This window comes from Heloderma suspectum, chromosome 3, assembly GCF_057233095.1.
Source record: "Heloderma suspectum isolate Gila_16-S chromosome 3, 16-S_ref, whole genome shotgun sequence".
Lineage (NCBI taxonomy): Eukaryota > Metazoa > Chordata > Lepidosauria > Squamata > Helodermatidae > Heloderma > Heloderma suspectum.
In genome coordinates, this window is record NC_139460.1 from 8,622,749 (window position 1) to 8,649,638 (window position 26,890).

Here is a 26,890-nt window from a genome sequence, read left to right on the forward strand (position 1 = left end):
CATTTGCATAGTCCTTGTAGATGGCAAGCATCAGTGGATGTATGCTGAGCAACAGCTGGTAGCCATGTTGCACTTACTCAAAAATATTCCTCGGATCAGTTTAGAATACATCATCGTCGCTGTCATCATCACAGTAATAATTTACAGGGAAATACTACCATAAGGCATTTTCGGGGAGGGTGTTCTAACCCCCTTTTGTTAGTCATTCATGTCATAATTAAATCTCCACCTGGTAAAAACAGAGAAACAACCACACAAAAGGCTAGACTTATTTGGAAATCTGTTTGTTTATTTATTTTGTGATATTTATATACTGCTAAATATAATAAAATCCCTCAGTGGTTCACATATAAATATTACAATCACATTTAAAATACAGTCTTAAAAACACAACATTAAAAACAGTTCCAATAAAAACTCTACAAGGAGCAGCAAGATGGAGCGGCTTGATTACTTTAATTGCAGCGCAGGGAAAGCCTGGGTGAACAAGGGTGTTTTCAGGAGGCATTTCAAAGATGCCACATTTTCGGCCTCCCGAGCTGCATGAGGGAGTGTTTCCCAAAGAGTGGGTGCCGCTCCCAAGAAGAACGGAGAAAAGGGTGGGTTCTGTGTGGTGGTGGCTCTGGCTGCTTCGGGATGAGGCCTTTATTTTGGAGTTGCCCTGCTGAGGCCGGCCGCTTAGTGCCAAAAAGGAGGGACTGCATCACTGAAAAGAGAGAGCGTTGATTTGCATATGCTAATATCTATGTGTAACCGCAAAAGTAGAAACTATTACAATAATTCAAATAGAAATTTAGTACATTGCACCACAGTGGGGGAGGCTGTGACCAGGGGTTTTCCAGATGAGAATCACTGAGAAATCTGCACAGCTCATTCAGTCACATTCCACGGGTGATCCAGATGACCACAATGTCCTTTTGTAATCCACCCCTGTTTTCCCAGCAGTTCTCTGGGCTTTTTGTTTAAATGCAGAAAATCTGTTAAGGAGGAAAAGATCCAGTGGAGGCTGGTGGTTCTGCTGTCAGTGGGGCAGTGAATCCGCTCCCGGTTTCAGTCAGAACTCTAAAGGAGCTCTCCAAGGTGCTTTGCACCTTTAGGGCACAATCCTAAGTAGATAGGTGGCCGCCTCCGACCTCAGAGGCGACTGCCTATCCAAAGCAAGGCAGGAGAGAAGACGAGTGCAGATCGACTGAAAAGCGGCGGGGCTGGGGAGAGCAGAGCTGTGCATACAGCACATCCTATGTGCCATATGGCAGCTTCCTCTCCCAGTCGGCCCTCCCACCTCTAGACAGCAGAAAACGACTGTCTCGAGAAATAAAGCAAGGCAGGAGAGGCACGGGAGGGATCGATAGGGCTTCTTGAGTGGGGAGGTCAGATTTCCAGGAAATATGCTCCCGGAATAGAGCCTATCCTATGGCCCCCTAGACAGCGTCTAGTGGCCATAGGATTGCTCCCTCCAAATTCTGACTGTTTCTGCCTGAAACCTGGAGAGGATTCACCGCCCCACTGGTATTGGAGCCACCAGCTTCTACTGGAAAGAGCAAAACAGCTGCACATTTTCTTTGATGGTGTGGACAGGAAAATGCGGAATGGAAGCAGGGAGGTGGGAGTTGCCCTGGGGAAGGTGTGGATGCGGTGTTGGAGAGATGTCCCTCTTTTCCTGATTGCTGGCTGTGTATTTCCTCTTGTAGAGGCAGCTCCTTCAATCTCTTCAAAATGGCATTAGCAGCCATTTAGGGTGCAATCCTATGCATCTTTAGACAGAAAAAAAAGTCCTACAGCCCCCTTGGCTGGGGCATGCTGGGGATTGTAGGACTAGAAATCTAAGAACAAGAAATGTTTTTATGTTATTTGATGCAAGTTATATTTTGATGTGATGTTACAAGCATATTTCTAATAAAAATGAAACAAAAATGATCAAAAAGGTTTTCCTTTGCTAATTCTTGTTAGGACAAAACCAAAATTGAATCCACCTAAAACTATTTTTGGTGTACACTTTGAAGTGTATTGATTAACTATAGGGAGTTAACCGGCATCCAAAGGCTTCCTAAATAGTGGAACTATAGATGGAAACACTCAGCAAAGACCCAAATCTGTAACACTACAAATAAAAATTAAAATGTTTTAAATTGTACGAGACAACTTTGCAGTGGTGGTGATGGGGTGGGGGCGGGGGGGTCAGTGGGGCTTTCATTTTACATAGTATTGATGTGCTCTCAAGAGGGAAGAGAAACTGCTTAGCTCCTTTCAAAAGGAAACTGGTGTGATCTCCTTTGAGCTCTTCAAAACCGCATTAGCAGCCCCTTAATTATTTGTTTCCTTTGCAGCTTTACTCCTGGAACACAGGATGCGCTTAACTTTGTAGTTGTTGTTCTTTACAAGAAGTATAAATGTGTGTTAGTGGTATTCCAGAACAGATTTGCACATTGGCTTTCAATTTAAAAAAATGTGTGAGGCAGTGTTGTAATGGGCGGGGGGGCGGGCGGGACTGGAGCTTTCTTTTTACAAAGCAGGGAACAGGGAATTTGCTTAATCTGTTTTCAGCTGCCTACCGGTAGGTCTCCTTTCTATCAGCCAGGATGGAGAAAAAAAGGTACTGTGAAAAGCACAGAAAAGGTGCTGCAAAAAGCAGTGGAGGCTGGTGGCTCCGATGTCAGTGGGGCAGTGAATCTACTCTGGGTTTCAGTCAGAACCAATCAGAACTCTAAAGGAGCTCTCCAAGGTGTGAACCTTTAGAGTTCTGACTGGCTCTGACTGAAACCCAGGGTGGATTCACTGCCCCAATGACATCAGAGCCACCAGCCTCCACTAGGGAAAAGATACTGTGAAAAGGTATCGGATACAGTATCAGAAAACAGTACTGTGGGATGCATCAGGAAAAGGTACTGTGACACGTAGCCCACAGAAAAAGGAACCGTGAAAAGGTATCCAAATGGAGAAAAGGTACTGTGGGAGGGGTGAAGAGTAAGGAGGGTCAGGGGAGACATGACAGAGGTGTACAAAATTATGCCTGGTTTGGAGAATGTGGCTAGGGAGATGTTTTTCTCCCTCTCTCGCAGTACTAGAACCCAAAGGGGTCCTCCCATGAAGCTGACTGGTGGGAGATTCAGGACAGATAAAAGGGAGGACTTCTTCACACAGCACAGAGCCAAACTATGGAACCGCTACCACAGGATGCAGTGATGGCCACCACTTTGGATGGCTTTAAAAGCGGGGTTGACAAATTCCTGGAGGAGAAGGCCATCAAGAGCTCCTAGTCTTGATGGCTCTGTGCTACCTCCAGTACCAGAGGCAGTGAGCCTGTGTATACTAGTTGCTGGGGAACATGGGCGGGAGGGTGCTGTTGCACTCGCCTCCTGCTTGTGGGTTCCTGGTCGACAGCTGGTTGGGCACTGTGTGAACAGAATGCTGGACAAGAGGGACCCTTGGTCTGATCCAGCATGGCTCTTCTGATGTTCTTGATGGGAGGGGCAGAGCATAATGCCTGGACACTTTCTGTCACGGCCCTCCTCCGTTGTGTGGAAGGAAAATCCCACGATGCCCACTGAGAGAACAGGATTTGGTGTGGATCATGAGTTGCAAAATGACAGGCAGCAAAACCCAATTACAGATACTCCCTAACCACACACAAAAAAGGACTCTGGTGTAGAAAGACCCCAGGTGGGCCATGTACCTGCTCCGTCAGCTGCCCAGGTGCTATCTGGGGATGGGCAAATCCAAGGCCCCTCCTGGTGGAGGACATGGAATAATGGGCTCCAGTTACAGGAAGGCAGATTCCGGCTGAACATCAGGAAAAACTTCCTGACTGTTAGAGCAATACGACAATGGAACCAATGACCTAGGGAGGTGGTGGGCTCTCCCACACTGGAGGCATTCTAGATGAGGCGGACAACCATCTGTCAGGGATGCTCTGACTTGGATTCCTGCATTGAGCAGGGGGCTGGACTCGATGGCCTTGTAGGCCCCTTCCAACCCTACTATTCTATGATTCTATGACTCTATGCCATAGTCTCCTTTCTTGGATTCGTTATCTTTAAACCAGCCTTGGGCTGGTTTAAATAGCCAGCTATTTTTAAATAGACATCAAAAAATAGAGGACACCTTCAAAGAGAGGAATGAGCTGTTCCTGCTGCTGAAAGTGCCTTGAGAACATCAAAGTAAGGTCTTGTTTAGGCTTTGTGGCTGGGGTAACCTTTAGCTTTAGATGAGATAAATTAGTTATATTCCTATCGCAATTGTTTTGTCTTTTACTTTTCTTATTAGTGGGTTGTTCAATTTTGGTGTATATATAAAGACCGTGAGATCTTTGGCCTATTTGTATAACCTTTCAAATTTTCTGATGACTTGTAATTGTTAGTTATCTGGAAATGTTGCTGTATTTTATGTATTTGTCTTGATGTTGCTGTAAGCCGCTTGAAGCATGGTTTTACGGTGCAAAAACAGCATACAAATATCATGATGGTGCTGATGAGGAGGAGGAATATTCTCTGTGAAGCAAGTCACATGGCTACACACACACACACTGTCTCCCTTTGCTTCTCATTATCTTTCAGTAACCTTTGAAATGTTGCAGAATCACAACAAGGCAGGCGGCGATCCTTGGAGGGTTCTTCCCCCCTCTGCCTGCTGTTCTAGAAAGCTACACGTGGATCATCTGAATTACCTTCTGGGCTAATTTTCAACCAGGCAATGCTGTTTTTCCCCTTCCTTTCTCTCACAGGGCAGGGGAGTTCAATGCATGAACTGTTACCTGGAGACAGTCTACATCAGCCATCCCTAACTTGCTGGCCATGCTTGCTGGGGATGATGGGAGTTGCAGTTTAACTTCACTGGGACTTGGAGTGCTGTTAGATGACGGGTTGGGAAAGGCTGGTTTACACAAACAGGAGTTACACAAACATGGGCCAGTTGCTTCTAGGCAATTTTGTGCCTGCAGGTGTAGAATTGCATGGCTGAACTCTCTCTCTCTCTCTCTCTCTCTCTCTCTCTCCCCAAACCATCAGTGCATGTGGCAAAAATAGCAGCTTTTTCAGGGATCCCCCAGCACATTTTCCCACTCATGCTCTCTCTTGACACTTCCTAGCCATCCTCAGGAAAATCTCCCGTGCTTGCTATCCCAGTTAGTGCTCACACACATCTGTATAGAAGAGTATAGAGCACTGGTAATAGGAACGTAAGAGGAGCCCTGCTGGATCAGACCAAGGGTCCACCTAGTCCAGCATAAGAACGTAAGAAGAGCCCCGCTGGATCAGACCAAGTCCAACACATCTGGAAGGCACCAGTTTGGGGAAGGCTGCATTAACGTGACACCTTTGCCTGTTCGAGGTGTGGAATTGCAGCAGGGAGAAGGGACTGACCGAATTAAAATCACGTTCCTCTGACCTCTGCACAGAGCCTGTGCACCTCGGTAAATGGGTGGCTTATCGCAGCTGAATCAAAGCAGAGCCTTCGCTGAGTTAGGAAATGTTTGATTGAGAAAGGAATGCCCTCCCATGACCCGCTGGTAACTTATTAAGCAGGCAGTTTAAGGGCCTTATTATCTAGAAAAACAGTGTGGAGGCACTGGCCCAGTGCCTGGAGCACAAACTCAGTTGACATGTGTAGCATCATGGCAAATATGACCATCCAGCCAGGATGGAACCAGGGCTACTTTTGTTCCAAGGAAAATGCAACATACTGCGCATGTACTTTGGTATTAGGCATCTAGAATCTCAGCTAGCTAGCCAGCTTGCTTGCTCGCTCGCTCGCTCAAAAAACAGTTTCCAGACTTCACAGCTGTGAAAAGAGGTTTCATCATGACTTGCTGAAATCTTTGGAAAAGAGATGGAGAAAGCAGATTTCCCCCAGATCTGTGGGCAAGTCTTCTATTCCCAGTAGAGTTTTTTATCCATCCCCCTCCTTTCGGATAAGCCAATATATGCACTTAATTTACAGGGTTTATTCAGATTGCAGAATTCTGCTTTTTGGGGTACAGATCTGGATTTTTTGTTGCAAACACTTCTCTCTCTTTTTTGTGCATGGCACGCACACCTTGGGATGCACCATCAGCTCAGAACAACGTGCCTAATGCTAAGTCAGACCTTTAGCCTGTTTAGCCAAATGTTTTCCCCCTTCTTCCTTTCTTTTTTAATTTAGCATAAGATGCAAGCAACAAAATGTCTTGGACTGGCCTTGACATTTTGAAAATACCCGTCAGCTTCCTCGTGGTATCGTCATCATCAAATATATCTATAAAGTGTGTCATATGTGCTAGGTGCTGTACAGAATATTTTTTAGAAAAAGGATTCTTTTCTTCTGCTGGCAGGCTCACAATCTAGAGGGAGGGAGGAAGGGAGGGGGAGAAGGAAAGGGGAAACTTTGAGATGCTGAGAGAGGACTAGCTACTAGTCCTGATGGCTATGTGCTACCTCCAGTATCAGAGGCAGCGCTGATCAATACACCAGTTGCTGGGGAACATGGGCGGGAGGTGCTGTTGCCCTCCTGTCCTGCTTGTGGGTTTCCCATGGGCAGCTGGTTGGCCACTGTGTGAACAGAATGCTGGACTAGATGGGCCCTCGGTCTCATCCAGCAGGGCTCCTCTGATGCTCTTAAATAGTGAAAGAAGGAAAGAAAGAGGAAATACGTTTTTTTAAAGCCAAATATTACATTAAGAAGGAAACACAAGAGATAAAAGATGTCGCATTCATTTCTACTCTTGACTTCCTTTTATTTCCATCTTTTTTTGCCGTTCCCCAAAGTGGTTGCAATCACAAGTGTGTTGCGGTGGGAAAGTAAGCTACCCGCAGTGGAGAGAAAAATCTCCTCTTTTCGTACCTTTCCTGGGGGTTTTATTGTCTGAGTCAGCTTCTTCGTTCCAGCTGCAAGCTTTTATTATTCCAAGAATTATTGTCATTTGGCTAAGGGAGGCTTTTCTTTGCAGGGAAATGGGAGAAAAGAGACTCTGAAGTCTGTCACGCAGATGGAGTCCAACGCAGGCTTGAGGACTGCACTGCGAATAAGGTAATTATGCTTTGGCCATATGAGAAGAGTAGTATTTGATCTGGGGACCTTGAAAGAAAGACTTGGGTCTGCACTATCATTTTGGTTTGCAGCACATTCCATAACCAAAACCCTGCTCCTAGGTTGTTGTGTCACCCAAACCTGGCAAGGGGGGGGGGGGGTTCTTGGCATGGTTAACAACCCATCCAGAACCCATGGGCTGTTTTAGGGTTGTGGGTGGTTTGCTAACCACGCCAACAACCCATCCTCAATGGGTTTGGACGACATGACAACCTACAGGCAGAGGTTGGGTAACAGAACAGGCACCAGGGGGCGCCAGCACATGCCACGAACCACAATGGCTTATTTGAGCCACCATCATTGAAAACAATGGTGCAGGTCTCTGGATGAGAGCCACCATTCTATTTAATGGACTGCTTTTGTGGCAGGCAGCAACCAAAAGTGGCTGAGGTTGAAAGGAAACCACGTTTAAAACCATTAAAACAATACAACCATGGGGAGGGGGGAGAGTTTTTGTTTTTTAACTGAGAACAGCGGATGATAGCTGTAACCAAAGCACCAGCAGCAGATAAAATCCCTAAATTTTGACAATTTCCAGCATCCGTATCACCATAATACCTTCATTAGGCAAACTCAAAGATCATTCCAGAGAGCAGACACCACCACTAAAAAGGTCCTGCCTTGCACAGGCCATCTACTGCATTTCACTTGTCAGGGAACATAGAGTTGATCATAGAAACATAGAAATGGGGGGGTCATAGGTCATCCTGCTTAATGCAGGTGATCAAGAGCTCAAGTATCCCAAACAGATGATTGTCCAGCCTCTGCTGGAAGACATGCAGCAAAGGAGAGCCCACCACCCCTCTAAGTAATTGGTTCCGTTGTCAAGCTCCTCCTACCATCAAGATGGCCCTCCTAATTGTCAGCCTGAACCGACTACCCTCCTGTAACTTATGCCCATTACATCTAGCTGTGCCCTCTGGGGCAGAAACAGAACAAGTGTTTGCCCTCTTCTGTGTGAAGAAGTCACAGACACTGAGTGGAGAGTGCAGGACATATGAGAAGAAGCAGTCCTTAAACTACCCAGATCCAAAACCACTTAGGGCGGGGGGCGGGGGAGAAGGTCACTCTCTAGATGTTTTGGACTTCAGTTCCCAGAAGCCCCTGCCAGCATGGCCAATGGTCAGGAATGCTGGAAGATGAAGTCCAAAACATCTGGAGACCTACATACTTTCAGACCATCCCTGATTTAGAGCTTTAAAGGTAATACAACAGTTCGATATCTCTGTCTAAAATTCACCTAAAACAACTAAGGGACCCTTTCACCATTCCCTTCAGCATGGTGGGAGCCACAGCTCAGCATAATGATTTTGCACCCCTCAGTAATGTTGGAATATCTCTGTAGCTCCTCCCCACACAGAGGTTTTACTCTGGTTCCCAGAAGGAGTGACTCTCATGGACACTCCCAACAGTGTCCATGATGTTTCCCATCCCTGCACAAACCAGTTAGTGTCTCCTCAGAAGTAACTCCCATTGTGATCAATGACGCTTGTCCCCTGAATACACAGATCAGAATTTACAGAGATCCCCCCGCATTGAAATAGCAGGTTTTAAAGCACATTCCCTAAATGCTCTAAAGCATGATCTCAAGGCTCCGATTCTCTGTTGTTTGGTTTATTGCCTTAGGAAGTACCTACTTCACACCTTCATTATAGAGATCCTGGGTGGCATCGGGTTAGAAAGGGGGCTGGTTCCCCATCCCTGTGCTCTCCCCCCACTCCTGCTTTCCCAGCACAAGCATATGTGTGTCTACTCAAAGTAACTCCCATTGTGCTCAATGAGGTTTGCTCCTGAAATGCAGGGGCGTAGAATTCTATGATTTTATGATCCTATAATCCCCTTTCCAAGCCATCCGAATTAGTGGCCATCACTATGGTTTGTGGTAGCGATTTCCATAGTTTACGTGCATCTTGGATGGTTCCTTTAGTGAAACCCGGAGCGGACCACTGACTGTCAGGAGTGCTTCTGAGCGCAGGGAGTGGCAGAGTAGTTCAGATTCTGAAGAAGAACCACCAGACATGGGGCAGGTATGTTCCCAGGCTAGTCCAGAGGTGACTAGGCAGGCTCCTCAGGTTTCAAAGGTCCAGCTGCAGGAGGAGGGTCCCTCTTAGGGATGTCAGAGAATTTCACTAGGAATCTCAGGGAGGCCGAATGCCAGCGCATTCGGCCCCCCGAAATTGGTGGCGAAACGGTCTTCCCCCCCCCCCCCGGGATGGGACTTACCTTGGGCGAATCCTCCTGACGGTGTTGGCTCCAGGGGCGGTTCGGCGGCGGTTCGGCGGCATCGGCTGCGGCGGCCGGTCTTCCGACCGGCTGCCGCCGCCACCATTTCCAGTAAAAAAAACAAAATAAAAAAAAAGTGATAGGCTACGTAAATGTTTACGTAGCCTATCACGGCTGCGTAAAAAAACCAACAATAACAACGCGCGTACGCAAATGGCGGCGCCCATGTGCGCCGCCATTTGTGTTCCTTATTTTGGCACATCTAGTCTACGTAAACATTTATGCAGACTACGGCGAAAATAAGGGGAACACAAATAGCGTCTATGCTATTTATATAAATAGCGTCCATTTGCGTACGCGCGTTTTTTTGTTTTTTTTTACTCAGCCGTGATAGGCTACGTAAACATTTACGTAGCCTATCACGGCTGACTGCAGGGACACAAACGGCGACGGATACGGCCGCCGCGATTTGCGGCCCGGCCGGCCAGGATTCGGGGGTGGAGGGACGGAGTGCCTCCCCCCCCCCGCCAGAATTTCAGGGGGAGGGACGGAGCGCCTCCCCCCCCCCCCCCGCAAATCAAATTTCGTTCAAGGTAAGTAACTTTCGTACATCCCTACCTCTCCACCCACTCCTGTGAGAGACAGCGACCAGGGAGAGGCAGTGTTTGGCGAGTATGAATTAATAGATGCCAGACGCAGATGCAGAGCAAAGAGGGAGAAGGCCAGGGCAGAATTTAGACGGTCTACCCGACTGGCCTTGCGTGAACAGCTGTGCCTAGAGACAGAGAGAGAGAGAGAGAGAAAGCGCTCCTCCCACCCCCTAAGTTAGGCTAGGGAGCCCGCCTTCTTTCAAACAGAGGGCAACTTTCGTAGCTACCTTTTGAAACCCCTGAAGGCATTTCCTTGCAGACTGAAAGTCACTGAGAATTTGCATCTGTAGGACCCTTTGTGGTAATGGAATTAAAAGCTGTAGATTGAAGCCTCTTGTCTGTGGTTGATTTCGGCGTTTGAAGTTCTGTGTGGGTAAAAGGAAACCTGACACTGACTGTGGCTAGCACAGGCATTGGACTCTCAGGCCCCGGTACCCCACTGTTAGGGGGCACAGAGATCTGTCTTCCAACACCTTGCTGCCACTCCCTGATCCACATCTGCTACCTGAGGTGGACACCTTACTTTCCCTAGTGGTAGGACCAGCCCTGCTTTACAACATTACTTCTCCCTCTCCCTTTCCCTCTCATCTCCTGCTCCTTCTCCCTCTCTCCCTCCCTCTCCCTCCCCTCTCCCTCTCTTTCTCTTCTCCTTCCTTTCATCCTTCTTTCCTTCTTCAGCTTTCCCTACTTAGTGAGGGCATGGAAGCACGAATGGTGGTAAGTTATGTAAAAAGCTAAAAAAGAAATCCATCGTTTTTAACTGAGAGGAACATTTATGGATGAATTGAAATGTTGACAGGAGGTGGGGGAGGTTCCCCCCACTGTTTCTTTGCTCAAAATCATAGCTTACCGAGATTGCTTTTCATAAATAAATTAAAAAAATCAGTCACGGGCATTGTATGTAACATGTAGCTTCCCCCTGGATTTCCAGCCTCTGTCTTCGGTCATACTTACAGCAAGCAACTCCATTCCACCCCTCACAGTGCTATGCCCCAGGTCATAGTGCAGCCCACAGTATTAAAAAACTCGCCATTTCTGAGCCGTGCTCAGTTTTCTTTAAACCCTCAGAGAGCAAAGTCCTCTAAGAAGAAACGATCACTCCAAGGCAAGTATGTTATGGCGTAATGGCTACTCCTATGAGGTCATAGAATGAGTGACAAGGGAGGGGCAGAAAATGCTGGGGGAAAGGAAGACGAGAAAATGTAGTCTCAACGTGGTGAATGTGGCGATGTCTCTCAGTGGGTTCCTCTTTCAAGACCTCTACCAAGCTCAAAGAGCTTTTCTGCACGAGGCTGTTAATTGTCTGCTGTATCTACTTTCGGTTTTGTTGCAGAGTTGAGATCCGAGCACTACGCAAGAGCATTTCCTTTCCTGCATTTCTGCTACATAACCTCTAGGTGGCACTGTGGCATAGTGGAATAGTGCAAATGGACACCTGAAAAATGCAGTTTCTTTTGCTTTCACAATTAAATGCTGCATTTCCCCTGCTCTACAAAAAAACAACTCACTGAAAGTATTCCTTAGACACAGAAGCAAAACTGGAGGGTCACGACACCATCTAAAAAACCGCATAAACAACCATGAGTAGGGAATGATGAGCACATGAGAAATGCTCAAAATGTTTGGAAGGTTTCACATGTCTGCTTGTTATAGCTTATATGACAACTTGGGAAAATGATGACATCTGTTTAGTATTTAAGAATGCAAGTGGAGCCTCGCTAGATCAGACAAAAGGCAGCATCCTGTTTCCAAAGAGTGGCCCACCAGTTGTCTCAACAGGAAGCTCACAAGGAGGACATGAGCACGATAGTCCTCTCCAATTCATGTTCCCTAGCAACTGGCCTTGAGAGGCATTATGACCTGTAGCCATTGGTAGCCGTATCCTTCATGAGTTTTGTCTAATGCAATCCCCTTTATAGCCATTCAGCATGTCCTCATCTTCTAGCATGTCCTCGTCTTGGATATGGGCCACATACTAAGTGCCTGGAGAACACAAACAAATGTTCAGAAGCCTTTGCTTCTCCTTTTATGATATCTTTTACTGTTGGGTTTGATGGTAAAAGGTGTCTTGGGAGCTTTTAGAATTTCATGGAGAAGAACAAACGCTGTGTCGCAAAGTGTTGTCGATTATACCAATACTTCCAGTTTCATGGTGCTCCTGAAGAGAAGGTCTCCTTTTCTTTGTTAACCTGCATCCTCCTTCAGCTTGTCACTAAAATGTGGAAATGGCTTTTTTTTTTTTCTCAAGATGCTGAACTTGACATTGGTTTTATTTCTTCAAAATCAGAATTGCAGCTCATAGGCAATGGAGTCATGTCCGGCTTGCATCTGTACTTAATAATCAGGTGAACATCTTCATTCTTGGTTATTATGGACTATTCAACAAAAGCACACATCATTTCCAGTGATGCTTTATGTTCTAGATGACACTTTTATTGTGTGTTCATCGTTCCTCACTCATGGTTGTTTACAGGCGCTCTAGATGATGTCGTGACCCTCCGGTTTCGCTTCTGTTTTTGAAGAGCACTTTAGGGTTTTTGTTTTGTTTTGGACATTTGTGAAACAAAGCACAAGTCTCCACCAGTGTAGCTGTGTTATCCCTTTATGCCACAGTGTCACCTAGATGTTCTGTAGCGGAAAGCATGGAAAGGCAGGAAAGAAAAATAACGTTATGTAGAGCTCCGACCTCACTTTTGCAATGAAACCAGAAGTAGAAACAGTGGGTTAAACAGCCTCATCTAGAAAAGCTGTATGTCTCTCTACTGCGCTATGCCATGAAGAACACACCATCCCTTTGGAGGAAACTCCTGTTTCTTTCTGGTATGCTGTACAACACATACCATGGTACCACAGCTCTTTGGCAATGAAATCTACATCACTTCTACATGTCATATCAACATCTGGTGATCTTTCAGTGGACTGGCAATTTTTGTTTGTTTAAAAAAAATGCAAATTACTTCTGATGCTCTCCTTTTATGTTTTGTATATTAGCCAGAATATGCCTTTCTTCTCAAACACAATGAAAAGGTTCCAGTGTCAGAACTATTGGAACCAAGTGCTCTCATTGTGCTAGTTTATGCTGCAGATGTTGACACCAAGTTGAAGATCAGAAGGTTCCTAATTTGAGTTTTCCTCCAGTGAGCAGCCTGCATCTGGTGTGCACGGAATCCTGCTGCACCTGTTGTTGCTGTGTGTGGCATCCTGCTACATCTGTTGCTGCTGTGTGCGACGTTGTCCTGCAGCTGCTCCCTCCTTCTTCCTCTTTCCTGAAAGGGCAGCAACTTGCTAGTTAATTTGTTATTTTATTTTTACTGCCAGGGACGGGGGATGTCCTTGTGGGGCTGTCTGCCTCATGTGCCAAAATAACTTGGCTTTGGGCACCGTGTGCTTTGACTTGCAGAGCTCCATTTGCTGCTCTGCTTTAGGCTGTGAACTATCTTAGGCTGGCCCTGCCACACTGCAACATTTTGTTACAGGTCCCACTAGTTCAATCTATTTACGATGTTCAGGCCGTGAGTGCCGTTTCTTATGTACCTAAAAGAGGTAGGTACATAATAAGAAAGGTGCTTCTGCACCTTGGAGAGCTCCTTTAGAGTTCTGACTGGTTCTGACTGAAACCCAGAGGGGATTCACCGCCCCACTGACATCGGAGCCACCAGCCTCCACCAGGTGGAGTACCTGGGTGGTGGCCCTCGCCGCTTCAGATGCCCCATCCACATCTTCAAGCTCCACAAGCGGAAAAGCATCCCAAACAGCTGGACAAGCACCAGCCAAGGTTTTCAATGCACTGACTGCCCCAATACTAGAGTCCAGGTCAAAGTGCCTCTGAGCAACTTTCTCTGCAAAGAACACAGCCGCCCACCGTTCCAGCTCCCTCCCTGCAGCACGCTGGCGCAGGACACCTCGCACGATACGCGAAAGTGCCGGCGGCGGTCTCTTCTGCACGGACGGAGGGGGGCTGAAACGTCTCCACCGACCCTCGCCACAGTATTTTACAAACCTTCTCAGTGCTCCGGGATTTCTGATCAGAAACGAGACAATCCAATGTTCATTCATATAACCACTGACTGCACATCCAGAACAGAGTCTGCAGTGGATGTTCTCCAGCCCAAAGTCACTGTGTAGACAGGAGATATCCCCCTCCCCAACACGGTGAAAGAGCCAGGAGGCTCAGCTCTTTATCTAGGGGGGTGTTTCCAGAACAACGGAAGGAGAAGCGAATGGAGGGGTACCGGATTTTTTTTTTTAAGGAATCAGCTTTGCTGCGCTTTGGTCCATGCGGGGCTCCACAAGCGACTGCTCTGCACCAGTAAAAATCACTTCACAGAACATACTTCCTGGTGGGGGTGGGAGTGAACATCATCTGACTGGCAGGGGCTGCTCAGCCAATAAGAGAGGCTTCCCCCTCCCCCCCTTCTCCTTTCCCCTGAAAGCCCAGATGCACCAGCATTTCAGGAGCAAGCCTCACTGACCACAGTGGGAGTTACTTCTGAGGAGACACTAACTGGTTTGTGCAGGGACAGGAAACACACAGGAAACATCCCTTGACCGGGGTCGTGGTGAACGGCACACCCCTGGGCAGGGCTAGCATACCCGAGATAAATGGAGGGTTGGGGCACACAGCAACTATACCTCCAAGAACCAAGTTTTTCCTGATGTTCAGCCAGAGAAAAATTCCTGGCTGTTGGAGCAATACAACAATGGAACCAATTCCCTGGGGAGGAGGTGGGCTCTCCCACACTGGAGGCATTCAAGATGAGGCTGGACAGCCATCTGTCGGGGATGCTCTGAATTGGACTCCTGCATTGAGCAGGGGGTTGGACTCGATGGCCTTGTAGGCCCCTTCCAACCCTACTATTCTACGAATCTATGATTCCCCCATCCGAATTAGTGGCCATCACTATGTCTTGTGGTAGCGATTTCCATAGTTTAACTATGGGCATCTTGGATGGCTCCTTCAGAGTTCTGACTGAAACCTGGAGTGGATTCACTGCCCCACTGACATTGGAGCCCCCAGCCTCGACTGCTACAGTACTCTATAAGCAACGTGTTCCATCATTCATCATTTGTGAAAACTGCAGAGCTGCACAGCAGTGAAGGGCCCATCATGCGGATTGCTCTTGGCAACCAGAAGTGTGTATGTAGCAGATACTTTCCAAAATATTTCCTCCTCGCCTGGCCTGGTCTTACGTAATCTTGGTTCGCCCATCCCTGGCTCCTTTTGCTCTCATTGCTTTGGTATGGACGATGCAAAGGGAAGTCTCAGTGACTCACCCTGGGAATTTTTATTGCCAGATTCCTTTCCTGTTTGCAGCTGGAATTTGAATTGCATATCCCGTATTGTTCATCCAAACCACTGACCTGAATAGCAGAGAAGGAGCTTGCCTCGATTCAGAGAAAGCTGACGCGTAGTCTTATGTGGACACTATAGATCAGTCTAGGTGCAATCGATATCTGGAGAGGAAGGATCTGGATCAGAACGGCTGGATCAGATCTTGGGCACAGAGCGTACACATGGACACCCAGCCTTATAGGTTCTTGTATGCACAACCCAATATCATGGAAAATTGAGAGTCCCTGATCACAGAACTGAGACAAATGTGATCAGGTGTCCGCATGGAAGCTCTGTGCATGAGGTCTGATCAGCATGCTGTGAAGGCAAGAGACAAAGACCTGGTTCTCACATAACAAATACCCAGAGTATGGGCTGAGTATGGGTTGTTTCTGAATCATGGGTTGTCATTACGTGCAAACCCTGAACTATGCTTTAACTATGGGTTGTTAACCACAAACAACCCAGAGTTCACAACCCAACAACAAACCATGGGTTCTCTTTCTGGGTTGTCTGTGGTTAACAACCCATAAGTAAACCATAATGCAGGGTTCGCACATAATGACAACCTACAATTCAGTGACAACCCACGATTCTACAACAACCCATATGCAACCCATACTCTGGGCTGTGTTTATGTGCAAACCAGGCCAAGGTCTTAAGTCTGCCACTGTGGTTCTGCACTCCCTTCCGTATGTTAATTGTACCCAAGTTAAGGTCCAAACTAGACATTACCTGAGAGATCTGTATTTACCAACAGAATTTCCTTCTACTAAAAGCAGTCACAGGAGGTGGTGGGGAGGCTGATTTGGATGAGGGCCATGGTATGGGGAGGGAGATCTAACCCAGCCTTCCCCATGCTGGCTGGGGGATGCTGGAACTTGTAGTCCAACATATCTGGAGGGCAACCAGGTTGGGGAAGGCTTGATTTAACCCTTTCCTCCTGGGCCACAGCCTCAGTACAAATCTCCCCCGTGCACACACACCACCCTGCAATCTTTCTCACCCCGCCCCACCCCGCCCCCTATCTCTCATTAGCCAAAGAAATGTACGTACCATGTGATCTCTCTAGTGAATGTATGCAGAAAGACAGATCTTGATAGTGCCCATTCCAAATGCAGCACCCTTTGATTTCATTTGACTGGACAGCTGTGCATTTGCTTGACTCCCCCCCCCCCACACACACACACCCTCCCTGAAATCAGTGGGAATTAAAATGTTTAACTTTGGCTAGATCATGCTTTGCAGCTTTTCCACTGACAGTAGGCCTTGAAATGTTATTTGGGGGGGACGACGACACATTGCTTTCCTTTAAAAAAAAAAAAAAAAGTTCTTGGCTTGGGAGGCATCCACTGAAAATGAGGTTCTTTTCTCTCCCTTTTTGCCCCAGTGGGTGAGAGGGTGTAACCAGAGATGATGACTCGAGGCTGTTTACAGGCACAGTGTATTGAAACCACAGCAGATAAACAGAGAATTGAGCTTATGAGATGAAGACACAATACACAAGAAAGCAGAGGAAAATGAATGTATTTCAGAGAAAGGTTAATACAATGATTACTTGATGTATCGTTCATTATTAACATTTATATACTGCCTTATTTGCATCATATTGCACTGAAATGAAAGGTGCAAAATGGAGCAACTTGGTTTAAAGCAAGAATGTCTCTACACCAGCCTAAAATCCCACATTTAAAATGGGGCTTTCTGCTTCTGTTTTAAATGCAGGATCACGACACTCCCTTTACACGTGCTTCCTTCCTCCCCCCCTTTTCTGCCTTATCTGAGTCTTCCATATGTTTCATTATACAGCCGCTAGATGGCGCGGTGGTGTAGCTCCTCTTGTTTCGGCTTTTCCTCTTTTCATGAGGGAACTGAAGCGGAACTCAAGCATAGTAATTTGATAGTGCATTATCTCCAATCTTTTAAAAAATGGAGTACAGGTCATTTAGTGCGGGAGACACCCTGGAGGTTGACGACATCATCTAAAGGACCTGCAGACCTGTGAGTGAGCAACCTCAATAGCAGGATAAAAGCTCCGTATGAAGAAGCCCCAAGACTTCCATGCAAAACTAGCTACAGTTAGCCCCTTATAGAATCCTACTTCTACCCCTAATCTGTCTGCATTGTACTATCGGGTTCATGGGATTAATTCCGTACTTATAGTTCCACTTTCTTTCCCGTCAATCATTCCATGTATCTACTTGCCCGTTTTACACTGGTATCATATCTCATGGCTGACTGTACGAGTTTTCATCATTTCTCATTAAATAAATCTTTCAAGTTTATTTTCTGACTTAGGTCCTTTCTGGTTACCACCACTTACGGTCACTGGATCAAGCTCAACAGGGCTAAAATCCGAGCCTATCTTCATCCACAAGAGTAGCGCCAGGGTAGACATCAGTGGGCAGTGGCTGAGGCAGTGGGCAGTGGGCAGTGGCCTCAGGAGCCTCCTGGCCTGCCTCCTGGCTCTTTCCGCCTGTTCACTCACTCTCTCCAGGCAATGGCAAGAGCTGGGAGAATGAGCAATACCCTCCACTCGTCTCCACTCTCTGTACAGGGAGAGGGCAAGGAAATGGGCGGTGGTGACTGACTGTGGCAAAGACGAGGTGGCCCACTCAGGCACCCACAGGCACTCAGGCGGGGCCAGCGTCAAGGGCAGGCATGGTTGGGCACCTGTCGAGGGCCCACACCCCGGCAGGGGCCCACTGACAGGAGTCCCTGGAGTGGCTCCTCCTCTTCACTGCTGCCACCTGCTCGTTCCTCGGCCTCTCGCTCTGGCCCAGGCAACGGCGGTGGTGGGGAAGAGGAGCAGGAGATGCCACAGCCAGCTTGCTCCCTGGCTCTCTGTCAGTCAAGCAGGGGGTAGCAGTGATCAGGAACAGGATGAAGAGCAAGGGTACCAGGCTGCAATGGTGACAGACTCACTGAGGAAGGCAGTCCGTTGAGAATGTTTTGGCCAAGGGCCCTCAAAAACCATTGCACTCAAGCATCCAAGGGTGACCCCAAAAGTGCAGCTCGCACTGGAGGGTTACAGCGGTTAGGACCCCAAGCTTCAAATTCCATAGTTGCGGCTCCAGCATCCAAATTCTTCCATCTTTATATGAGAGAGAGAGAGAGAGAGAGAGGGAGCGCTACTCAGATTACATTTGAGCAAAGGGGCCTTTATCCACAAAGCGCCTTTATAAAATATGACAGGGACGGATTAGCATATCAAAACATCTCAGGAAGAAAAGCCCAGCTGTCGAAAGGAAGCTTCCGTGACAAGCCTCTCTCTCCGCAAAAGACGGTGCTGTCTGCCAGGTACCATCACAATCAGCGCAACGAGAAGCACCCTCCGTCTCGCCACAAGGCCCTTTGAACACCATTGTGCGCGGAGACGGTTTCCGTGTCCCTAACCAACTCCACTGCCGTGTGAAGAAATCTGTTCAATGAACTGAAACTCAAGTGCTCCCTTTTTAAAGTCCTGCATTCTCTCGTTTGGTCCTCCTTCCATTTCTTTGATGAGCTCAGAGCTTGGAGGAGAAATAGGATGAGGGAGTTGTCACCACTTATCCAGAGAAAGGTCTTGTCGGCGTGTGGCAGGAAATGCTAGCATGAATAGGACGCTCAGAAAGCCAAAAGGGAAATGTGCATACATAAATGCAGAGGTGGGCAATTCGTGGCTGTCCAGATTTTTGGCCTACAACTCCCATAATCTCTCACCATTGGCTGTGCTGGCTGTGGCTGATGGGAGCTGTAGGCCAAAACATCTGGAAGGCCACAGGTTGCTCACTTCTGCCTTGAAGAATTAGGCTTAGAGTTAGGCTTAGACCAGAGCTGAGATCTCAGCATGGGGTTGCCAGCTCTCCTAAGGCTCAGATTCAGGGGGTGGAGCCTGCGGGCTAAGGACCAATCAGGGATGGGGTCTGGTGGTGGCTGGTTGAGGCAGGTCAGGGGAGCCACTTGGAGCCTGATAGGCTAGCCCCACCCGCCACTAGAGCCAGGTGCTACCTCCACCCGTCCTGATGAATGTCCACTGGATGTCCACAAGAAGGAGGGGTCCTTCTCATGTGTAGGAGCTCTTTGTGCATACGTCTATACACAAAGAGAACGTTTCACAAACTGATGCTTGTCAGAAGGTGAGGAGGTGCATCATTCTGGCAGTGAGTGGGGGTATCCCATACAGCCCCATGAACCCCTCTGTACATTCACTGAGCAGGTGGAGGGGATTGTGTGAACATCCCATGGTCTGGATCAGCTTCTTTATTTATTTATTTATTGCATGTATACCCCGCCTTTTTTCCTCTTGCAAGCAACCCAAGGCGGCTTACATTATCCTCCTCCTCTCCGTTTTATCCTCACAACAACCACCCTGTGAGGTAGGTTGGGCTGAGAGTCTGTGACTGGCCCAAAGTCACCCAGTGAGCTTCCATGGCTGAGTGGGGACTAGAACCTGGATCTCCCAGCTCCCAGTCCGACACTCTCACCACTACGCCACACTGGCTTGGACGTGAACTAGGAGTTTCCCCATCTGTCTCTTGTGGCAAGACACTTGCGGTTACTAACAGGGCAACTGTTCCATTCTGTGGTTCCTTGGGGGTCCTTGGGAAGCTGGTAACAAGATCAAGACAGGAAGAAAGTAGAACCTTGGATAGCTCCAAGTGGGTCCTGCTGGCTGGAACTCTCTCCTACTAGGACAACAGAAGGATGACTCAGCAGGGTGCTAAAGCCAATGTATGCCTAAGGTAAGGTGACAACACTGGTAGCTAGTCAGCTTCTCCCCTCCTGGAGGAGCTGGCTGGACTCTTAAAGGCCCCTCACCTGATTTTGAAGCCTGAGGCTTCTGTTAGGCTGGGCAGATGGCGATTCTGCCAGGGACTCATCCTCTGAGCCAGATGGCGATGGCAGGACTGCGGAGGGCCCTGAAAAGGCTCTGACTGTTCTATCCCTGAAGAAGCAGCCTGTGTCACGGTCCCAGGTGTCACGCCTCCACTAGAATCCCCCTCAGGGGAAAAGTTTGAATCTTCAGAGCCAGATGGCCCCAGGGAACAGGTCGCCTCCGAGGACCCCAGCATTAACCAAGATGGTCTCAGGGGAGATGCCTTGCAATCTGTCTCCTTGAAAGACACTCAGCTTCTGAGGCAGAGGGGGATTCTGGGCCACCGCCTAGCCCCTATGAAAGCCTTAAGGATAGGACAGTGGCCAGGAGGAGTGCTTGCTTACTGAAGAGGGCTCCTCCTGAGTAAAGGGCTACTCCCAGGGAAGACGTCTTGCACAAGCCTCTATCTGGATGCAGCTGAGCCCTGCGCAGGGCTCTGGTAGCTTTGGCTAGATCAGCTCTCAGCTGGAACATGAGAGCAGCTGGAAACAAGGGCTTCTGCCAGTTCCAACGCCTGGGCCCTTGCTCTGCAATGGAACCTCTGTGCTGCTGGCACTTGGGCTCCTGCTTGACTTTGCTTCTTGGACTGCATCTGTACCTGGCTTCTTACTTGTGTTTTGACCTTGGCTGTGCCTCAGGTCTTGTGCTTGGACTCCCCCTCCTGCCTGGCAATGCTGTGCCTTTGACCATTGCGTCATGATGCCAGCATTGTTTTCCTCAGTACCAGCAGGACTCCACCCCCTGCCCCTGGCAACCCATTGGTTCCTCTCAAGCTGGCTGTGCTTTCCATGATTCTGGGTCAGGCCAGACCTGGGTCTCTGCCAAACTCTGGCCTTGCTTCTGTGATTCACAGTTATGTCTGTTAATTTCGGTGAACCGCCCAGAGAGCTTCGGCTATTGGGCGGTATAGAAATGTAATAAATCAATAAATGTCTCACTGCCTCCCTGGTCGAACCACCCTGGAACAGTGAGACTGAGGAGGAGGAGGCCATCACTGGCCTTGGAGTTTGCAAGGGCCAAGGAGAATCAAAAAATACCAATGGACCTCCTGAAATCATCACCCGGCAGGACCCTCACTCAAGGAGACCATGGTGTTGGAAGAACTGAAGTGCCCTCACTGATCTCATCCCCCAATTCCAGACCCACCAGGATTGCCCCCAAGAGCAAAGGCAGCAGTGTGTGCAGATGGAAGATCAAAGCCGGAGGAGCAGTGCTTGTCCAGCAGCATGTCCAGTGTACCTCAGAGGAACCTACCTGTCAGGAGGAAGCGTGCGCCAGATCAGGGCCCTAACGATAAGGCAGGAAAGGATGGGGCAGCAACATGAGCTATAACACTGCTCCTTTGGAACCTAGCCATTGCTGAAGCAACATCTCTCTTCCTGTACTCCGTGCTGGGCAGCTTCCCTGCTGGTAGGAACAGGGCACTCACAAGTCTGCTGCCAGGTGTCTCCGCCTGCTTCCCCCCATCCCCTGGTCTGTGAGCTTCCCTGCCCTTTTGGCTTCCTTTCCCCTTGATCCAGGCTCCCCACCACACAGGACCACTTCCAGGATTGAAGGCGGGCCCCATTCTCCCTTGGCAGAGTTGCCTGGCAGCTGTGCTCCAATCAGAGCTTTGACCAGCCCAGCCCAGGTGCCTGGGTCTAGCTGCCATTTGAATTTCCCACACTGCCGCTGATATATCATTGCTCCAGTGTATTGTGGGAAATCAAAATGTTCAGAGTTCTGGAGGGCCAGGGCAGCCGTCAGCAGCTGCCTAAGGATGCTAGTCGCTGGCACCAACTCTGCCACTACATATGGATTTCTCGGTCCCAACTCTAGTTTCCAGCACCTCTTGGCATGCTCTCTTGCTTAAGGATGTAATAAGTGCCTGGCAGGATCAGAGCAGCATTCTTTGCAAGAACCCCAGCATCCAGCAGGCTCTAGGTCAGGGGTGGGCAATTTGTAGGCCAAAACATCTGGAGGGCCACAAGTTTCTACCCCTGGACTAGATGGTCCACCACAAATTGGCCAGTGGTCTACCGACGAATCATGAGTTGCTTTGAGCCCACCCCCTACATTTTATAAATGATTAATAATGTGCAAAACTACACAAAACTGTGTTTGTTCAATACAGGCACGAGAAATATCATGATTCTGTGAGAACACGTTTGCAGTGCCCTTCTCTAGGATAATTGTTCTGCACGTTTTGCTGGATTTTATATAAACGAAAATGAAAGAAAAAAAATAAACAATGGCTTCATAATTATAACAAGCAAGGAATTAAATGTGACAGCTGAAAGTCCCTTTTAAGTTCTGCCTCTACTACAGTCAGAAGTTACGGGCTTCATAAAAGTGCTGTTGAGTAATATTCTACAGCTTGTTTTGCACAGGAGGTCAGGTGGTATTATTACAATGGTCTCTGCCAGCTATAAAATCTATAGCACTGGCCATAAAGTTTGACAATGCAATTCCAGCATCTGGGCCATAAATTTGAGAGCCCATTAGGACTTTTGCAGCCATCCTCTCTGTCTGTTAAAAAGGATGTTTTCATTTTTTTAAAAACGTTCCTCCTTTTCTCCCACATCGAAATTTTCTGTTCTGTACAGAATTCCAATCATTTAAGCACTGAATACCAACCAATTGTCATATTTTGCTTTCACTAGCAGTAGTAGTGTGTCACAGAAAATGTCAGGCGTCGATTTCCCATAATTCACTTTGTCCACACAATATGTGGCTAATGAAAAAGAAAAGTTTGGAGTTAAAAGCCAAACTTTTGTTGCAGCAAAATTCCAACTGAAGGCAGAAATTGAGCAATGTAAACCCAGTTCTATCAGGATGTGACAGATCCTTCCAAGAAAACGATGGTATTCCCTGGATTTGGGGCCACTTTGTTGCATTACATTTGAGAGAAGCACCGACAAAATGTTCCGTGTCACTTAGGTGTTGCCAAAAAAGGAAATTTGTCGCCAAAAAAGGAACACAGTTGGACACTGATTTGCATAAAAGTGGCAAGTGTTAATTTGTGTACAGATGTGTCACTCCAGCAACACAGGAAGAAGAGGCGGGCCTGCAGCAGCCATCCAATGCCCTATTTCTTGAATAAAGCAACTAGACATATTAGGTTATACTGTGAGAACATAAAAAGCCTCTTGACCCCACATGTGTTTTGCCCCATCCACACAGCAAATAGATTCTCAGGTTACGTCCATCTGGATCCGCCCCCTCCCAGTTTTGTTTTGCAAAAATTAAAGCTTAGCTGGTTATAGAAGGTTAATACATACAGGCTGTGTTTGCACATAACAATAAACCAGGATTCCTGGTTATTTGTTGCCTCACAAATCTTGGCTTGTTTGGGAGCAGCAAACCAGGATTCTGGGTTCAGACTTTATAATAAGCTACCCCTTCCTGGTTAGTTTTACCCACTCGTGCAAAGGGAGCAGCAAATGGGCTGCATAAACCAGCATGCTGCACATCCACAGTCAGCCAGGATAAGCCAGGAATCATGGCTTATCGTTTTGTGTTATTGTAGCCTGCAGTATCAGTATTTTATGCTTCATTCTCTGAAACTGAAATTGCTATGTAAGGTAATTAGGGTCAAGAAATATGGCACTGGGAAACAAAGTATGCATGCCTTGTAGACTAGCCTTCCCCAAGCTGGCGCCCTGGAGATGTTGTGGACTACAACTCCCATCATCCCCAATGGGGATGATAGGGGTTGTAGTTCAACGCATCTTGAGGGCACCAGGCTGGGGAAGGCTAGTCTATAAGGCATGAACAATTTATTTTCCAACGCCATATTTCTTGAATAAAGTGACTAGACATGCAGGATGATACTGTGAAAACATAAAAAGTCCCACATGTGTTTTGCCCCATCAACACAGCAAATCGCTTGACAGCCCATAATCTTCCCGGCTAAAAGGTTGGTCTGAACCATCTACAGACCAGACACACTGTGACAGCAGAGTTCAGCCACGATGGCTCTCTTTACACACAGAGTTAATGCTTTGCATTTTCACTGACATTATCCTGATACCTTGGCCCAAGTGGAATCCATTTTGTTCCAGAAGGAACATCAGAGCCATAGACATGGAAATGGGCCAGAACAAGAATACTACCCTGGATGTCTGCAAGAGTAATTGTATACATGCTTCCTCCATTGATTAGATTAATGAGAGATGCTTCCATGCCTGCCTGCCTGCCAGGTTGCCACTTAGCCAGCTAACCCATGAGGATACCTACTCACCCACCCAGAGCCTTGGAAGGAAGTATGGGCCAAGCCTGAAGCATCCTCTCCCGCCAGACAGGTCAACTGGCTTAGGTACCCCCTGGGCACGATACCTTTTGTTTTGACTGACAGTACATGAGAACATCAAAAGCGCCCTGCTGGATCAGACCCAGGGTCCATCTGGTCCAGCATTCTGATCACAGAGTGGCCAACCAGCTATCAACCGGGAACCCACAAGCAGGACATGAGTGCAACAGCACCCTCCCGCCCATGTTCCCCAGCAACTGGCGTACATAGGCTCACTGCCAGGTCATTATAACTGCTTTGGCTCTGTTCTCTTTCCTCCTCTAGTCGGTTCTGCCCCCGCAGCCTACAGCAGTCCAGTTTTCTCAGGACATATAGCCTCCACAGTCCCTTGCCTTGTTGGTGTTCCCACAGCCCAGCAGGGGTGGGGAACTTCAAAAATTATTATTTTTTTTTTTCCTGAGGGCCAAAATTATTTATTCATTTATTTATTTATGATAGTTATATCCCACCTTTTTTACTCCTTAAGGAACCCAAGGCGGCATACATAATCCTCCTCCTCTCCATTTTATCCTCACAACAACAACCCTGTGAGGTGGATTGGGTGAGAGTCTGTGACTGGCCCAAAGTCACCCAGTGAGCTTCCATGGCCGAGTGGGGACTAGAACCAGGGTCTCCCGACTCCTCGTCCAACACTCCCGCCACTACACCACACTCTAGCCGCTACAGCACACTAAAATATCAGCATTACTTTAGCTGCAAACTCTTCCTGCCAGCAACTCAGCCTTAGGAGATGCATTTCAACTTTTTGGTATGGGGAAAAAACATGCAAAAGCTGGAAAGCCACCCAACGACTGGTGGTGAAGGGGAAAGAGGGTGCGGCCGGGAAAGGGGGGCATGGCCCCCTGGAGAATCCCAGAGGATTCTCTCCACTCTCTGTGGGGCTGCCTTTGAAGGAGGTTCAGAAGCTGCAGCTTGTTCAAAATGCGGCAGCCAGACTGATCATGGGGACCAGAAGGCCCGAACATATAACACCGACTCTGGCCTGCTTGCACGGGCTGCCTGTATGTTTCCGAGCCCAGTTCAAAGTGCTGTTTTTGACCTATAAAGCCTTACACGGCTCAGGACCACAGTACATGATGGAACGCCTCTCCCAGCATGAACCGACCCATACACTGTGCTCTGCATTTAAGGCCCTCCTCCACGAGTCTCCTCTGAGTGAGGCTTGGAGGGCAACAAGAAGAGGGCCTTCTCAGTGGTGGCCCCCTATTTATGGAACGATCTTCCTGATGAGGCCTGCCTGGCGCCAACATTGTCACCTTTTCAGCACCAGGTTGAAGCTGCTCTCTTCTCTCAGGCATTTGGCAGCGTATAAGGAGTCTCTTTGATTGTCTCTGGCTGATGGTTTTAAATTGTTTTAGATATATATCGTTGTTGTGTGTGCTATTTTTTCTATGTTATTACGTGAATGGTTTTACACTTTCTATAATGTATTTTAATGTATTTTAATTTTTGTGACCAACCCAGAGAGCTTCAGCTATGGGGCAGTATAGAAATATAAGAAATGAAATGAAATTCTGGGAAGCAGCCTGTGGTTCCTCAACCCTGCTATAGCACCTTGTTTCACTCCATACTTCACAAACACTCCTTCCCCCAATCTCCATCTTTCTCTATCACTGTTTTAGGACTATTAGAACTAGTATATACTGGTCCATGTAATGTGGGAGTTGGTATACTAAACCAAGCCATTTTTCTCTTTTTTAGTGCATGTATGTATTAAGGATAAAGTCAAAGTCTGTAATTTTGGACTTTAATGGTTGTCTGAGCTATTTCTCCCCACTTTAGAAGTAGCTATTTCCAGCTTTGTTGAAGCACAGTATACAAACCGGCTCTGTGCACAACACACCTCTGGCAAAGGTCCCTTCCTTCTCATGTTTGTCATTACCCATACACACATGAGTTTGTGCAGGCGTGTGAACAAGGCGTTCATCACACGGAGCTTTTATCCTGCTATTGAAATGGTTCTCTCTCGGAAGTTTGCGGGCTCTTTCCACCATTACCCCCCATGGTGTCTCCTGCCATTTCCCCCAGCCTATCTCATGTTTTCCCCAAATGCAAAAAATGTGGTATTTTTTCCAGCCCACAGAACAGGAGCGCCACGATCTCAGTGTGAAATTCTCCAGTAGCAGAAGAAACCGCTGTGTCTGGCTGCTGTGGGCATTTCTTTCAGTTGTTGGGGGCGCGGTCAGGATAACAAAGGCACCGAGGATAGGAGTGGGGTTGCACAGAAGGAGACCCGAGCAGATTTGACAGGCAGGAGAGCAAGAATCACCTGCCAATTCCTGCCTCCGCTTTTGTCACCCGGAGGGAGAAGAGGGTAAAATGCCTCCCTGTAATGCAGGGAGACACATCTGATCCCCCACCCCACCAAGCTCAGAAGCAATGTCCTCCGTTGAGTCAGAGCACCCCATTGAGTTCAATGGGGCTTACTCCCAAGTAAGTGTGCTGAGGGTTGCAGGCTTACAGGGCGATCTTATGTC

At 47.8% G+C, this 26,890-nt stretch overlaps 1 protein-coding gene across 9 annotated transcripts in view; it reads right to left on the reverse strand.

Moving 5' to 3' along the window:
• Positions 1–274: 274 nt before the first annotated feature.
• The window catches only part of LOC146349319 (uncharacterized), a 34,711-nt gene continuing 8,095 nt past the window's right edge, over positions 275–26,890 (reverse strand). For 2 of the 9 annotated variants that reach the window (XR_014788942.1, XR_014788940.1), the window contains exons 4-5: positions 15,294–15,386; positions 12,175–13,198 (exon numbers count right to left, since the gene is read on the reverse strand). Coding sequence is in view for 2 of the 9 variants with exons in the window: in XM_084842448.1 (XP_084698574.1) it covers positions 510–706 (197 nt within the window). In the remaining 7 variants the exon portion in view is untranslated. Of the gene's footprint in view, positions 707–12,174; positions 13,199–15,293; positions 15,387–16,690; positions 18,359–26,890 lie in introns of those variants that run through there. The other 7 variants (XR_014788943.1, XM_084842448.1, XR_014788938.1 and 4 more) reach the window with 6 other exon arrangements.